Raw genomic sequence first — 16,178 nt, 5'->3', positions numbered from 1 at the left:
CATTTGAGCAGAATTGGAAAGAAACACCTACTCGTGTAGTCCAAAACTCTTTGACCATAAAATAAACAACAGTGGTTTGAGTAATTCAATAACATAGCCCCTTGTGCTTTGAGAGTGATCATCATAGAAAACTTTTCCTAGAGTAAAAGTGTAATTGGTTATAGATCAATAAGTAATTTCTGTTAGAAGAAAAAGGCTCTTGTTTTCATTTTTATTTATTTATTTTTTGAAGTAGCAAAGCTCTTAAATCAGACCTGAGCAAATATATTTGAAAGTTGAGATTACTCTAAACAGCAAGATTCTTTACTGTAGGGGTAAAGCTTATCTTAAGTGATCATTTTATTTATGATGCCATAAATATCCAGATGCTCTCAACTTTGATTGTTAGAAATTTGCTAAAAGTCAGTTGAAATTACTTTTCCAGGATTCATTTTTGACAACTACCTTTTAAATGGAAATTTTTTTTATGGTTCAATAATGGCTGTGCTGAGGGGTTCTGTTGCATTTTTCAAGCTCTGCAATGAATTCAGCCCTTGTGGTCAGTGTAAACTACTACACAGCTTATTAGAAATTCCTGAAGTCTAAGGCAAAATTAAGAAAAAAAAATAGTTTAATAAAAACAGAGAATTAAAACCTTGTAGAAGTTTGAGTTAATGTACTTTGGTGTTTGATGGTTTTCTTAATTATTTTAGAACTAGTACCCAACGGACACTTTCTAACAGGAAGGAATATGATGACCTAATCAAATACCCTTTGAAACATGAGTACTGACAAAGGGAGAACTTATAGGAATAGATTAAACAGAACAAGCTTCCATGGTTGTGTAATGCAGGAGAAATAAACAAAACATTTAGGACAAAAAAGAGAGTGGGGAGACTTAAATGCTTCTTCTGAAATCTTCCAAAAGATAGTCTTTAGGCCAAGAATTATGATAATAAGAACTCTTTAGAAAAGTTTTTGAATATGGGACACACTATGATTGTTTTTTGGACATATCAGTAAAATATTAAAATCTCTTAACAATAAAAAACACTTTACAAATAATGCAAGGAAATGAGAGTATACAGAGCTGCAACAATATTCATTAATAATTTTTAAAATTCAGAGATAGAAGAGAGTGTCCCTGAACCCTAAAGTTCATTATGGCAACTTTCAAAGGTAAAGGAAGCTTTTCATTCATGAACTACTCTTTGCCATTTATTATATGCTGAGTAAATTACTGTGAGAGCCTTACAACTTAGAGAAAAGAGAATGGGTCCAGGACGTAACTGGTACTTCGGATGCAAAATGTATTTTCTTGACATTTATGTTTCAAAATGAGTACAAAGTGGCACAGAAACAATCTTTTTGCCATCTTCTTTCACATTTCCAAATATCTTTAAAGTATCCTTTCCTTCCTTTATCTCATGTAGCTTTAGATAAGCATTTTCTCCAGTGAGCAAAGAAAGACAGAATCCAGATCTTTGGATGTCACCAGTATTACAACCTCCTGCTTCCAGCCAGATGGTATGATATCTACTGCGCAATAACTTATTTTATTCATTTGGCAAGTCTGCCTAAAGACACTACATTTACTCCAAACATTTTAAAAAAACTATTTTGAACACAGAATTAAGACGAATTCACACTTCATTAAAAAAGAAGTTTGTATTGTAAAGAAATGCTTAACAACAGCATTAGGTATATGGTCTTATTTCCTCTAGACTGTATTCATATTTCCCAGAACAAAGTACTAGTTTCTGGGATAAGGAAATATCCAAGAGGCAAAATTATATTCTTTACAAAAAGTTGCAGGAAAAAGTAAAAGCTGAAACTTATTCAAAAAGTACTTACTATATGCAGTTCTAGGTAGTCACCCAAGCCTGAAGAACTGTCCACTCGCACCAATACGGCTTCTTTCTGAACAGTGCTAAACCCTATGGCCAGTCTGTCTGCTCGTGTACTGGGTCGGTCATTAGGAGGCCACTTATACGTGATTTGTCCACCACCTTTGCTAAAGATATATGTCGTCCCAGCTGGAAAACAGAAACCAAAACCAGTTAGTTCAAATACATCAAGTTTGCACATTAGCATGGCATGTTATATTGACATATCAATAAAGTATCCACTCTACACCCACAACTATGGCAAAGCAAATTATAGATTTCAATCAAGTGTGCTCAAGAAAGTGGACTGAGTTTTTTAAAAGAAATGGAGAAGTAGTTCTATGAGTTTTTAATATACTGATTAAATTTATCAGCAGATATTTCAGAACAAAGAGTAGGTTACTGTGTTTTCCATGGAGTTGGACAAGAATGAATGCAATGAGACTTTATTTCTTCCTGCCAGTTTTTAAGAAATAGTTTAGTAGAAAACACTGACTGGATGCTTCCAAAAATCAACAGCAACATATGTTGGTATTGAAACAGGAGCTGCATATAGATGTGACAGGGTCATACAGCACAGTGGAGAAAGTCACAACAAATATGCTAGAAAACTAACTTTTATGGAAAAAGGATCTACTCATATGTGACAGATAACTAATGGATGAAAAGCCACAAGCCCCAGTAGCCATGACAAGAAAATACAGATAATAGATCTCATCCACAGAAGTCAGGTTTTACTCAACAAGCAACATCTAGTAGCTGTCAAACTATTCAGAATCATAAGAAGAACCACATCCTCTGCCACACCAAGGTGAATACAAGCCTTATGCACTGAGAATGACATCACAGACTCATTCTGTGAGTGTTCAACTTTTACCTTACAGTGGTCTTGTCAGAAAATTATTCAGCTTAATTGAAAATAGTTTCCTTCAAACAAATTTATTGAGCATTTGATATTGTTTGGTTCTGTGTCCCCACCCAAATGTCATCCTAAATTGTAATCCCCATATTCCCCATGTGTTGAGGGTGGGACCTGGAGGCAGGTGATGGAATCATGGGGGCGGTTTTCGCCATGCTGTTCTCATGATGGTGCAGTCTCATAAGATCTGATGGTTTTATAAGTGTTTGACATTTTCTCCTACACACATTTCTGTCTCTCCGGCTGCCTTGTGAAGAAGTTGCCTGCTTCCCTGTTCACCATGATTGTAAGTTTCCTGAGGCCTCTTCAGCTACGCAAAGCTGTGAGTCAATTAAACTTCTTTTTTTTTTATAAATTACCCAGTCTCAGGGAAGTTCTTTATAGCAGTGTGAAAATGTACTAATAGGGCATTTGATGCGCTAAAGTCTTACCTCACTGCATCATTCAATGGTTGTGCATTTTGGTTCCATTCTTTTGAGGGTGTGAGTAGAGCCAAAAGGTGAAAAAAGATTGGATTTTCCTTCTTTCCCTGCCTGACTGCTTAAAATGGGACACTGTTCTTTTCCTGCCTTCGCAGCTTCTTGTTCTCATGCCTTCAAACCTGGACTAAAATCTGTATCATTGTTTCTCCATTTCTCAGTCCTATAATCTAGAACCCCCAGCTTTTCTGGTTCTCCAACTTGCAGAAAGCAGATCATATATGTACATGATCATATATAATAAGAGAGAATATTAAAACTTAGGTCAAAAAACTTCTTGTAATTATAGAAAAATAGCTTGTGCAAGATACCCATACATTGAATTGCTATGATTATCAAATTTGCCATTTAAATGGAGTTGACTTACTATCACATTTGTGTACATTTAATTAAACAACTGACAGTATTGACTTTGTGGCCGTTTTTGGAGGCAACTCTTCTTTGTTTTTAGTTACAGACATTTCCAAAGGCCTTTGAGAAACTCCAAAGACCTCTGCAATATACATAATGTACCTGATCCTTAAATAGGCCTTGGTAGACAGACCTCTTCCAAGAAACATGTTAGGAGAAAATCGAATGCAAAAGTGATAAACAAGAATACTGGTAAAATGCAAAGGTATACAGGCTGTGCCCTTCTCTGTTAATTTTTGAAGATACCAATGCATGAAAATAGTTTATCTCTTTCAAGCGAGAAAAGGTAAGTCATGTTTCAAAGGTACCAGTCAGTACACAAGCAAAGCAAATTCAGAATATACAGAGTGTATATCAGAAATGCCAGAGGTTTCCTGGCATTTATGTTCTACATCATCAGAAGTTTGTTCATCATTATCTGTATAGGAAAGTACTGTTTGAGAAATATTTTTCTGCCTGGTAATTTTTGCAAATGATTAACTTTTCTAATGAAGCCTATGTTGATAAAAACAGGACAAGAACACATACAAGTGGGGATGGCTTTAAAAGGAGGATGTAGTGGTTACCTCTGAGTGCTGATACTTAATAATGAATTAGTTTCCTTTTTTTTAATTAACTTTGTTCTCTAATGACTATCTATATTATGTGAAATAAGAAAAATATCAAAACTAGAGATGCTATTTAACCATATAAAAATAACACATATCTAAGAATTCAGATAGTTTCAGAATTATAAGTGTGAGGTAAGCATTATAAAACAACATTACACAGTAATTTTTAACATTAAAAATCATTTTCACAATTAAAAAAATGCTTATCTACTAATGTGTAGAACATAGGGCAGACATTACTTCCATGCTATCTCTGAGGGAATTTAGTCATAAGGATTAACTTACTATCTAAAGTTGCAAACTTGGTTAATTGGCAGAGTTGGTATAAAACCCATATCCTGACTCCTATTCAAGTATATATATATATTTATGACAGAAATACCTCTGTTATCATAACCAGACAGTCAAGAAAAGGTTAATTGGATATGTCAATCTGAATTTATGAAGGCCAACTGTTATCATATTCTAATGTCCTATATCCATAAAGTGACATTTGCACCTCATTATCATGTACTCTCTTTTCACCTCACAATACTTTTAGAAAGAAAAAAAATATCATGCAAATGTGAAATGACAGAACATTTAATATATGCAAGTTAACATTTAGTCGGAGTACACTTCCCAATCCTGTGGAACCATGAAAGTTTCCAGTTGCTCAGTTACAGAACTTGTGGGTAATAATTTGAAGGTTTTATTTTCAGTAAGATAAGTGTCACAATACAAATACCATTACTCAAGATTTGATTTCATCTCAGATTTTAGCCTTTTTCAATGAATGGAAAACTTGATGACTAGCATGAGATTAGCTAATCTGTCCTGTTTAGAATGACTTTACAGTTTTTTAGGTCTCACCAAAACAGGGCAAAACAATCACAACTACGGTGTGTCAAACATTGCCATGATTTCTAGTTTCCTTTTTTCCACCAGATATATTCAGAGAGCAGTCTTTCTTAGTTTTTCTTCTGTATGCATGTTAGTGCATTATATTGTACTAATCAGCACAATTTTATAATAAGCAAGACAATTAGATGTTCAGTCCTTCCTTAGCTCTCTTCTACATACTTCTATAAGCCTTCTGGATTAAAAACAAAAAAACAAAAAAACTTTGCATTAAACTTTACAAAATCTCTTATATTCTTAAAGCCCTCTTTCCATTGAACTAGAACATTATTCTCATAATCAAAAACAGTGGGATAGATGGCTTAAAGTTTCAAAATCTACCTCCTTTAACATATATCTTTCTAAACCAAGGACATGATATATTTACTGCAGCAGAATAGCTCAGAGATTAAGAATGTAAACCCTAGACTCAGCGAGATCTGGGTTCAAATTCCAACTGTGTCATTTACTAGCTATGTGACCTTGGTAGCCATTTATTCTGATTTGGGATTCCTATTTGAAGAAAGAGGGGGACAGCAATATTATTTTACAGAGCCCTATCAGAATTAAATGAGATATTACAAAGTAACACTTGGTCCATTTCCTGGCATGCGCTAAATGCCCAATAAATTTTAGAGAGAATAGGTGTCATGTGTGAGGGCAGTTGTGTGTGTGTGTTATAAAAACATAAAATAATAAACACTATAACATTGTTGTTTTATTTTAATATGAAAGCCTTTAGAAAAGTTGGACATATTTCGAAGTGTGTACAAATCAAATGCCTTTCAAAAATGACATTCCTATCGTGTAATTTTTATTAATCATTTCAATGTTTCACAGCATGGTTTAGGACTTTTTATGCAAACTCATTATATTATTATTTATGTTCAATAATAGTTGACAATGGAAGGAATATTAAATTGTATCACATGGGAGCTTTCATGAGAAAAAGAATATTAGTTCAACACCATAAAATATCTAGCATAGTAAGATTTATAGCATAATGCAAAAAAAAAAAAAAAATCCCTTGACCATTATTAAATAAAGACTAAACTTACACAAAATAACCTGCAGGCTTGCTTTTTTAAAATTTTATTTTTACAGAAACATGTTTTATTTTACTACATAAGTGAGTTAAACATGCAGTGGCAGTACATCTTAATCGCAGTTCCAATATAGATGGGAACATGGAGGAATGTGTCACCTTTATTATTTATGCCTGTTTCTATATGACAAGCACTACCACATCAGTACCATGACTACTAATGGATTTACTGCAAATTAACCTTGACATCCATCAGATCACTGAATGTATGAATGACTGAAATTTAAAGTGGTTTTCAGCAATCTCCACATTTAAGCTGTGCAGCAAGCCTCTATTACTCACTCTAAATTCATTAACAAAGCTGGCTCTATCAGACACAAATTTAGCAATGTCATCATACTTTACACTGCAACAAATGTTTGTAAAAAATAGACATTGGCTTCCATATCTCTTGTTTCAACTGTTGTGATGCTATAATAAGAGAATATTTTTTGATCTTATTAAACATGCTATTTACAGATAGGGCTCTCTCTCCTCCTGCTCTTTCTTGCCAACTGTCCCTTCCCTACATGTGCCCACTTCAGCCTCATGTTGAAGCTGCAAAGGCTAACATATTCCCTTACATAGACTGAACCCTTCTGAAAAAGAAAACCAATTAGCACATACAGGTCTGCTCAATTATTGGTTGCTCTGGATCTTTGCTACATGAACAATAATATAATTAACTTTGGAGTAGATTAGCTTCTAACGCATAACATAAGTATATGAATAAAAGGTTACTTTTCGAAAGCCTATAATTCTTCAAATGTCATCTTGTAGCCAACATGAAACATTCACGCCATTATGTTTCTAATAATAAATGTAACAGGGATATAACACTTCCTCCAGTGAAAGTTTTCAGTGAAAGCCAGGTAGTCAGATGTATATTAAAAGTAAAGCAATTACAAGTAAGGGGAGCCTTTATTCTTCCTACAACCTTTGCGGTTGTTAAATTGAAATTTTCTGGGCAATTTCTAACTATATGAAGGAATTGTTTGGCTTGAAGTTCATAAAAAGCAAAAGCACTAATATGACTAAATTGCATGCAAAAAGGGTTTTAGATCAGGGTAATATTTCTAAACTGATGAAACAAAAAATAATCTTAAAAATCACTAAAACAATCACAAGTAACTACAGTTGATTTTCTTTCTGAATTATTGTAAGCTCTTTGTAGAATCATAAGGAATTATTTGATGAAACTGAGCACTATAGTTTCCTAATTTCTAAAATTTCATATAGACATATTAAAAATTCAGAAAATGTGAATATTAGGAGAAATTAATGAAATCAAGTAATGAGTTTCTACCTACAATATTTAACCACCTCTAGATTTAAAAATTAATTACAATAATTACTAATATTGAGAAGTAAGAGACAGCCCTCAATGTTATACACACATGTAAGTGTGAAAAGGTAAAGATACTAGGAAAAGAAAAAGAAAATATGGACTATGTATCAGAAATTAAGACTTCTGGTGGTGGGGGGCGGACAGAAGAATTGGCAAATGTGTTATAACTAGCTAAAGAGACAAGAATTAGACAGATTTTTACTCATACATCTTTGAGAAAGAGAGCGAGTATGTTCTTAATAATGAAAGAAGTCAAGAAACATGGGATGTCACAGAAATGGTTTAGACACAGGTCTCACATTCTCAATTAGGTTGAGACAAGAAATTTTCAGGGGAGTTTAGATAATTCCCAAATAGTGAAAGCCTTATGTAAATACTTAAAGTTGATATTTAAGACAGCAACATGGGTCAATAGATACAAAGTTACAGTTAGGAAGAATTAGTTCTGGTGTTCTGCTGCACATAGATAACTATCCTTAATATTATTGTATTGCAGATTTCAAAATATCTAGAAGAGAGGATTGGAATGTTCTAACCACAAAGAAATGATAAACATATGAGATGATGAATATGCTAAACATATTGATTTGATTTTTACACAACATATACATGTATTAAAACATTGCCAGAAGTATGTACAATTATAATGTGTGAACAAAAAACAAAACACTAACAAATAAATTTTTAAAAATAGAACAATGGGAAGTTTGTCATATGTAGCAAATTGTATGTTCTGTCAGAATTCTAGACTAAGACTTTTTTTCATTATTAAATTTTTTATTATATAAAATTTAATTATTAAATTTAAAAAAACAGGTTGTTTACTTATTAAGTCAAATGAAACATGGAGACTCAAATTTCTGAACACACTATTTTATTGCATTGGAATTTTATGAAAGTGACACTGTCTAGGGTGACTGTTCACACACTATTCCACCCAACACCAATCACAAATTTGGTTCAAGTTAATCCAAAAGATTCTTGAAATTCTCTCTTGCAAATCAGATACTGTAATAACTCCAGTATCCATGAAGACTTGTTAGGCATTAACAATGAATGTTTTCCAAATATTTAAGGGGATCAGAAAAGGGTGAACTAGCTAGAATACACAATAGACATAGGAAATCTAAAAGGAGAAGAATATTTCTCTCCAATAAGCCAGCCCATAGGGGATTAGGCTCTAGCCCAGCCAAGATACTGTTTTTGTGGGGGGTGGGGAGCTGGGGAGAGATAGCAAGGGGAGAAATACCAGATGTAGGTGATGGGGAGGAAGGCAGCAAATCACACTGCCACGTGTGTACCTATGCAACAATTTTGCATGTTCTTCACATGTACCCCAAAACCTAAAATGCAGTAAAATAAATAAATGGGGAAAAAAACAAAATAAAAATAAAAATAAAAAAATAAAAAATAAAAATAAATAAATAAAAGTGCTGTGTTTTTATTCAACAAGAAATTTTAAACAAAATAAAACAATTGAGAAAATGAAACAACTAAAAATTATTGTGATTCCTGTTGAGGTCAAGAATCATTACTCTCAAATATGATTTCAATAGTAATTATACACTTCAATAAAAAAATACATTTTGCCTCTGCTTATTGGCCCAAAACTTTTCTCTAATAAAAATATTTTTCTAATAAATGTTCTATATTTTCTATATACTTTAATAAAAATACTATATCTTGGAAGGGGTCATATATTCATAAATGCATTTTTTTGCATTTTGATATTTATTTTAAAAAGTATGCTCTGTGAAAAGAAAATATTCATTCTTCTAAAAACAATTCTGCACTTCTCAAATAAGTGAAATTATTTAAATGTAAATAGATTCATGGCTGACGTATCTTGTCAATATCTTATACATTTATTAAGTAGTACCACCAATAGCCGCAATTGCTGCATACTGGACAATCCAATAGACACCATTCATATAGAATGAGATGTTAATGGTGTTCATTGGTGTGGTATAAAACATTCCATGCTCATGGATATGAAGAATCAATATAGTGAAAATGGGCATACTTCCCAAAGTAATTCGTAGATTCAATGCTATTCTCATCAAGCTACCATTGATTTTCATCACAGAATTAGAAAAAAAAAACACTTTAAATTTCATATGGTACAAAAAAAGACCCCATATAGCCAAGACAATCCTAAGCAAAAGAAAAAAGCTGGAGGCATCATGCTACCTGAACTGACTTCAAACTACACTACAAGACTGCAATAACCAAAACAGCATGGTAGTGGTACCAAAACAGATATATAGACCAATGGAACAGAACAGAGACTTCAGACGTAATGCCACACATCTACAACCATTTGATCTTTGATAAATCAGACAAAAACAAGCAATGGGGAAGGGATTCCCTATTTAATAAATAGTGTTGGGAAAACTGGTTAGCCATATGCAGGAAAGTAAAACTGGATCTCTTTCTTACACCTTATGCAAAAAGTAACTCAAGACGGATTAAAGATTTAAATGTGAGATCTAAAACCACAAAAACCCTAGAAGAAAACCCAAGTAATACTATTCAGGACATAGGCATGGGCAAGGAATTCATGACTAAAATACCAAAGTAACAGCAACATAAGCCAGAATAGACAAATGGTATCTAGTTAAACTAAAGAGCTTCTGCACAGCAAAAGAAACTGTAATCAGAGTGAACCGGCAACCAACATAATGGGAAAAAAATTTTGCAATCTATCCATTTGACAAAGGGCTAATATCCAGAATCTATAAGGAACTTAAACAAATTTACAAGAAAAAGACAATCCCATCAAAAAGTGGGCAAAGGAAATCAACAGACACCTCTCAAAAGAAGACATTTATGCAGCCTACAAACATATGGAAAAAGCTCATTATAACTGGTCATTAAAGAAATGCAAATCAAAACCCCAGTGAGATACCATCTCACACCAGTTAGAATAGCAATCATTAAAAAGTCAGGAAGCAACAGATGCTGGAGAGGATGTGGAGAAATAGGAATGCTTTTATACTGTTGGTGGGAATGCAAATTCGTTCAACCACTGTAGAAGACAGTGTGACAAATCTTCAAAGACGTAGAACTAGAAATACCATTTGACCCAGCAATCCAGCAATCCTATTACTGGGTATATACTCAAAGATTGGAATTCATTCCACTAAAAAGACACATGTATGTTTACTGCAGCACTCTTTACAATAGCAAAGACTTGAAACCAAACCAAATGCCCATCAATGTTAGACTGTATAAAGAAAATGTGGGCTGGGTGCTATGGCTCACGCCTGTAATTCCAGGACTTTGGGAGGCCAAGGCAGGCAGATCACTTGAGGTCAGGAGTTCAAGACCAGCCTGGCCAACATGGTGAAATACCATCTCTACTAAAAATACAAAAATCACCCAGGTTGGTCGGGTGCGATGGCTTATGCCTGTAATCCCAGCACTTTGGGAGGCCAAGGCAGGTGGATCAGAAGATCAGGAGTTCAAGATCAGCCTGGCCAAGATGGTGAAACCCCATCTCTACTAAAAATACAAAAATTAGCCGGATATGGTGGCAGGCTCCTGTAATCTCAGCTACTCAGCTACTCCAGAGAATTGCTGAAGGAGAGAATTGCTTGAATCCAGAAGGTAGAGGTTGCAGTGAGCCAAGATTGCGCCATTGCACTCCAACCTGGGTGACAGAGCAAGACTTCATCTCAAAAAAAAAAAAAAAAAATTAGCCAGGCATGGTGATACACACCTATAGTCCCAGCCACTCGGGAGGGTGAGACAGGAGAATTGCTTGAATCTTGGAGGTGAAGTTTGCAGTGAACTGAGATTGTGCCACTGCACTCTAGCCTGTGTGACTGAGTGAGACTCTGTCTCAGGAAAAAAATAAAATAAAATAAAATGTGGCACATATACACCACGGAATACTATGCAGCCATAAAAAAGAATGAGTTCATGTCCTTGACAGGGACGTAGATGAAGCTGGAAACCATCATTCTAAGCAAACTAACACAAGAGCAGAAAGCCAAACACCACGTTCTCACTCATAAGTGGAAGTTGAACAGCGAGAACACATGAACGAGGGAGAGGAAGATCACACACTGGGGTCTGTCGGTGGGTGGGAAGCTAGCAGAGGGATAGCATTAGGAGAAATATCTAATGTAGATGACAGGTTGATGGGTGCAACAAACCACCATGGCACATGTGTACCTATGTAACAAACCTGCACGTCCTGCACATGTATCCCAGAACTTAAAGTATAATTTAAAAAATATAAAATTTTTAAAAAGTCAAAAAAAAAAACTATGACTCTACATAATCAATCATCAATGACTGATAGAGATTGTGCTGATTTGAATAAGCTATTCTCTTTTTTCTGACATTCTAAGGGCATTACTTAAAATAGAAAACATTCCTAAGCCTTCCTATCTCTTGGTTGGCTGATAAGTGGCAACTGTGTGAAAGGAGCTAGGAATATAAAATCAAAAACGGCCTTTTCTCTTCAGCAGATAGGACCTGTGCATTAAAGGTAAATATCAGGGCAAAATATTTTGTGTGAGACGTCAGACAAATTGGTGTTCTGTTGCACAGTAGGGTGACTATGGTTAATATTCTTGTACTGTAAATTTCAAAATGGCTAGAAGAGAAGATTTGAATGTTCTAACCACAAATAAATGACAAATATATGGGTATTTGTCAAATATTTGACAAATATGTGGTATTCAACTATGTCACCATCTATTTTGGATATTTAAACTGTCTTTTAAGAAGTTGACAATATTAAAAGCAGTAATTAATGATAACCTTAAAATTATCAGGAAAATGATAAGAAAAATCTATTTGTGTGTGTGTGCATATATATATATATATATATATATATACTGAAAAAAGTATATATATATATATATATATATATACTTTTTTCTGAAAAAAATATATATATACTCTTTTCAGTTCAAAGTCATGTAAGTAGTTGAATATTTTGAAATAATGTTCAACCCAATGAAAACTATTTTAGAAAATGTATGAAATAAGTGGTTCACTTAGTGGTATCTTTGCAATATATTTTCTTTTAAAATCTACTTATTATTTTCTTAGCAAATGTGTCATTTAGAAGTATCCCCTTCAGGAACAGTTGAGTTCAATAGTTAGAGCTGCCTAGTGAGACAAACTTGTTTTGAGATCAAATTCAAAGTCCCGGGAACCTCTTAAAAGGCTCTTGGTCCAGGTTACCTGGCTGAGTAGAAAAACAAGTAAGCAGTAGGTCTTTTGCCAATCAGATTAGGAAAAACCCCACAAAGACAGCAAAGTGATCTAGAGTTAAAAATAAAACAAAGCAAAGTAATCCCCAACCAATAATCCTAAGAACATCAAATGCTTATGTCTTCTCTTCTGAAACTAGGCTCCCTCAAGCAGTAGGTGAACTTTATTAAAAAGTCTCTGGCAAGTAACTCAGTAATCAATTTGTATTAAAGCTATAGTCAGCAGGGATAGGAAGAAAAAGAATCACACCATCAGGAACTTTAAGGAAAATCTTATTTTGAAGAGTGTCACCTAAGTGTGTATATTCCTAGTAAACTCTTAAAATTATTAGCTGGTCAGTAGAAGTTGTAGCTGCCTAGTGATGTCCTTCAACTTAATTATTTCAAAGGTTAATTGTGAAAATGGCTTTCACCAGGTTTCAGGAGTCAACCATTTTCTTTACCAAAATCATGGTCTAAATAATGTCCAGGTTAAAAAAAAACTGACATAAACATAGGCTTACTGCTGAAATATTATTGGAGAAAAGTGAGTGAAATTTTCCTTTTACAAATAACAAAACTGAGGCCCAGAGAAACCAAGTGTCTTCTCAATGTCACACAGATGGGTGCAGGCTGTACTTAACTCTATTCTTAGTGCTTCTTTTTTTCTGTACAACAAAAAGCTAAGCTCCAATGACTAATTCTTATTTAGAAAAATAAACTACAATTCACAAATCGAGGTCTCATTTCAAACATTTTAGAATTTTTCTAATGATGCTTCCCTAGTCTGATTTGGGGAAAGTTTCTATAATGATATTTAACAGAAATGATTCACTCACATTCTGACATTTTTAGTCTATCCTGAATCTTTAAAAGGTGTGAGGTATCTGCAATGCTTTATTGTAAACATTCTGTCCAAGCAGGCATCCTAGCCTTTGGCTCATTCCAAAGCTTCTAAACTGTGGACCAAAGATGCAGAAGACAAATTTTCCTTATTATAACCACAGTTACTTTTATTCTACACCAGAAAGGCCTTAGAACTTTTTGGCAATGACACTTCTTCTTGTTCTTAGCAGTGGAATTAAATCCCTAACACAAAACAGTCGATGTTTATTTTGAATTGTTTGCATTGCAATAGTTAAATAGAAGGGACCAGGCCAACAATAAAATTTGTAATAATTTTAGGCTAAAACCAGAACCTTAACTTTTGTTTATTTTCAAATCTTAGTTCCACTCACTTATCATCTTCCTGCCTGTCTGCTATACTTCAGCCATTCTCTACATCACTAGGCCCTCATTAAAACCATTTACTAGTTATTTTGGACTAGAACTGAAAACCATTAGTTTTTGACTCAGAAATTATCTCAGCCTAAGCTCTAACTTTATTACATAGACATTCGCAAATGCAAGACCCATTCTCCTCTCAAAGTCACTTTTACTTCTGCTGGTTTAGGCTTCTCTGCTGCACCTTGACTGATTTTCAGTCATACTTCCCACATTCATTCCAGCTAAGGTTGATTCTCTCCTTTCAACATCTACTGGACTGATTTTTAATTTGTGAACTATTATTATAATGTATGACAATTGTCTTTTACTGAAATTTCCATTTTTAAAAGTATGCATCCTGAAGAAAGGGATCTTGTTTTAATTCTTGGTATCCTTATCAAGCTTAGGTGCTTTTATTCACTTACTCATTATTAATGATGGCCTAATATACTCCTCAAACTAAGTCAGGACCACTGATTCAGTAATGAATACTGTAAGACTCCTGCTTCTGATACAAGTATAGCAAGGATTTATTTATGTAATCCATTCAATGCCTGCATCCATCAGCAAGATGGAGTATCTGCAGCAGTATAAGAAATCCGAATGATTTCAGCTTACACAACAATCTCAGATAAGGATGTAGATTGCCTAAATTATCCCAATAAGAAAAACCATTGTCCACTTAATTACACCTGTGTAAGAAACAAGTATGATGAAGAGTCTTGGGACTCTTCAACCTGGTAATGGTGATCATGTGAGAAGCAGCACAAGATCCCACAGTTAGCTTGAATAGCATAGCCCAAAATTCTACATATTTTACAGGGAAATCTGGATTTACCTTGCTAGTCCTCAGGCTTTAATGATTTATTGATACTCAGAGAAATCTAGCAGACAGCACCTTAACCAGGTGATCAAAGCTAGCATCTTCAGTAATGAGACATATCAAATTTAGGTTCTCTAAATATGATGCACTGAGAAGAACACTGCAACAATCTATGCTATTGTTGCCAGAAATTCACAGTCTCAATGTCAGTTTTGTCAAAAATGCATAGTCTCAATCTGATCATAAGAAAACGTCTAACAAACCCAAAATGAGGGATATTCTAGCAAAGAACTGGTAGCACTCATCAAGGGTCAAGGTCAGGAAACAGAGAAAGATGGAGGAACTGTCCCAGATTAGAGAAAAGTCCAGATTAGAGAAAACTGTCCCAGATTAGATTGTCCTAAGAATACAGGACAACCTGATGAAGTGCAAGATTCTGGCATTCATATTGGACCACAGAAGAGGGCATGAGTGGGACAACCAGCAAAGTTTGAATAAGGTCTGACTCTTACTTAATAATACTACATCAATGTTAATTTCCTGCTTTTAATCATTGTACTCTGGTTATATAAGATGTTAACATTTGTGGGAGCTAACTGAAGAGACAAAAAACTCTTTTAATTTTTAATTGTTTTTTGTAAATCTAAAATTATTTCAAAATCTTTTTAAAACTAAATATATTAATCATAAAGGGCAATTTAGAATCTTTCTCTCTTTTTTTCTTTTTAATTGAGACAAGGTCTCATTCTGTCAACCAGGCTGGAGTTCAGTGGCTCAAACATAACTCGCTTGCAGCATCAAACACCTGAGCTCAAACAATCCTCCCATCTCAGTCTCCTGAGTATTGGGGCTTCAGGCACATGGCCACCATGCCTGGTAAATTGTTAAATATTTTTGTAGAGATAAGGTCTCACTATGTTTCCCAGGGTAATCTCAAACTTTGGCCCTCAATAGATCTTTCTGCCTTGATCTCCTAAAGTGTTGGGATTGTGGGTGTGAGTAATAGTGTTCCATTGAGAATCTTGAATAAGATTCTTGGCCTTAGTAATCTATGCAAGAGAGGCAGAGAGAGATCCAAGATGGCTGATCACTAGCAGCTCGGGATTGCAGCTCCCACTGAAAGAGCAGAGAACGAGAGGACGCCACACTTTCAGATCAATTTTTGTTGCTCACACACCAGGAGATTCCCAGCGGAGGAGCCCCACGTGTCGCCAGCGTGACTCTTGAGGCCGGTGAGGCGGTTTTGCCGCTGCCTTGCTGTGGCGGTTCTTGGTGCAGAGTCA

The 16,178-nt window shown here is 34.6% G+C and overlaps 1 protein-coding gene across 34 annotated transcripts in view; it reads right to left on the bottom strand.

Moving 5' to 3' along the window:
• The window catches only part of NRXN1 (neurexin 1), a 1,144,745-nt gene that overhangs the window by 330,915 nt on the left and 797,652 nt on the right, over window positions 1-16,178 (bottom strand). For all 34 annotated transcript variants that reach the window (XM_037745697.1, XM_037745699.1, XM_017548539.1 and 31 more), the window contains one exon: window positions 1,834-2,015. In XM_037745697.1, coding sequence (XP_037601625.1) covers window positions 1,834-2,015 — 182 coding nt within the window. The remainder of the gene's footprint in view (window positions 1-1,833; window positions 2,016-16,178) is intronic.

This window comes from Cebus imitator, unplaced genomic scaffold (assembly GCF_001604975.1).
Source record: "Cebus imitator isolate Cc_AM_T3 unplaced genomic scaffold, Cebus_imitator-1.0 Scaffold209, whole genome shotgun sequence".
Classification (NCBI taxonomy): Eukaryota; Metazoa; Chordata; class Mammalia; order Primates; family Cebidae; genus Cebus; species Cebus imitator.
Note: the sequence above shows the minus strand (reverse complement) of the source record. Positions and strands in the feature narration are given on the sequence as shown.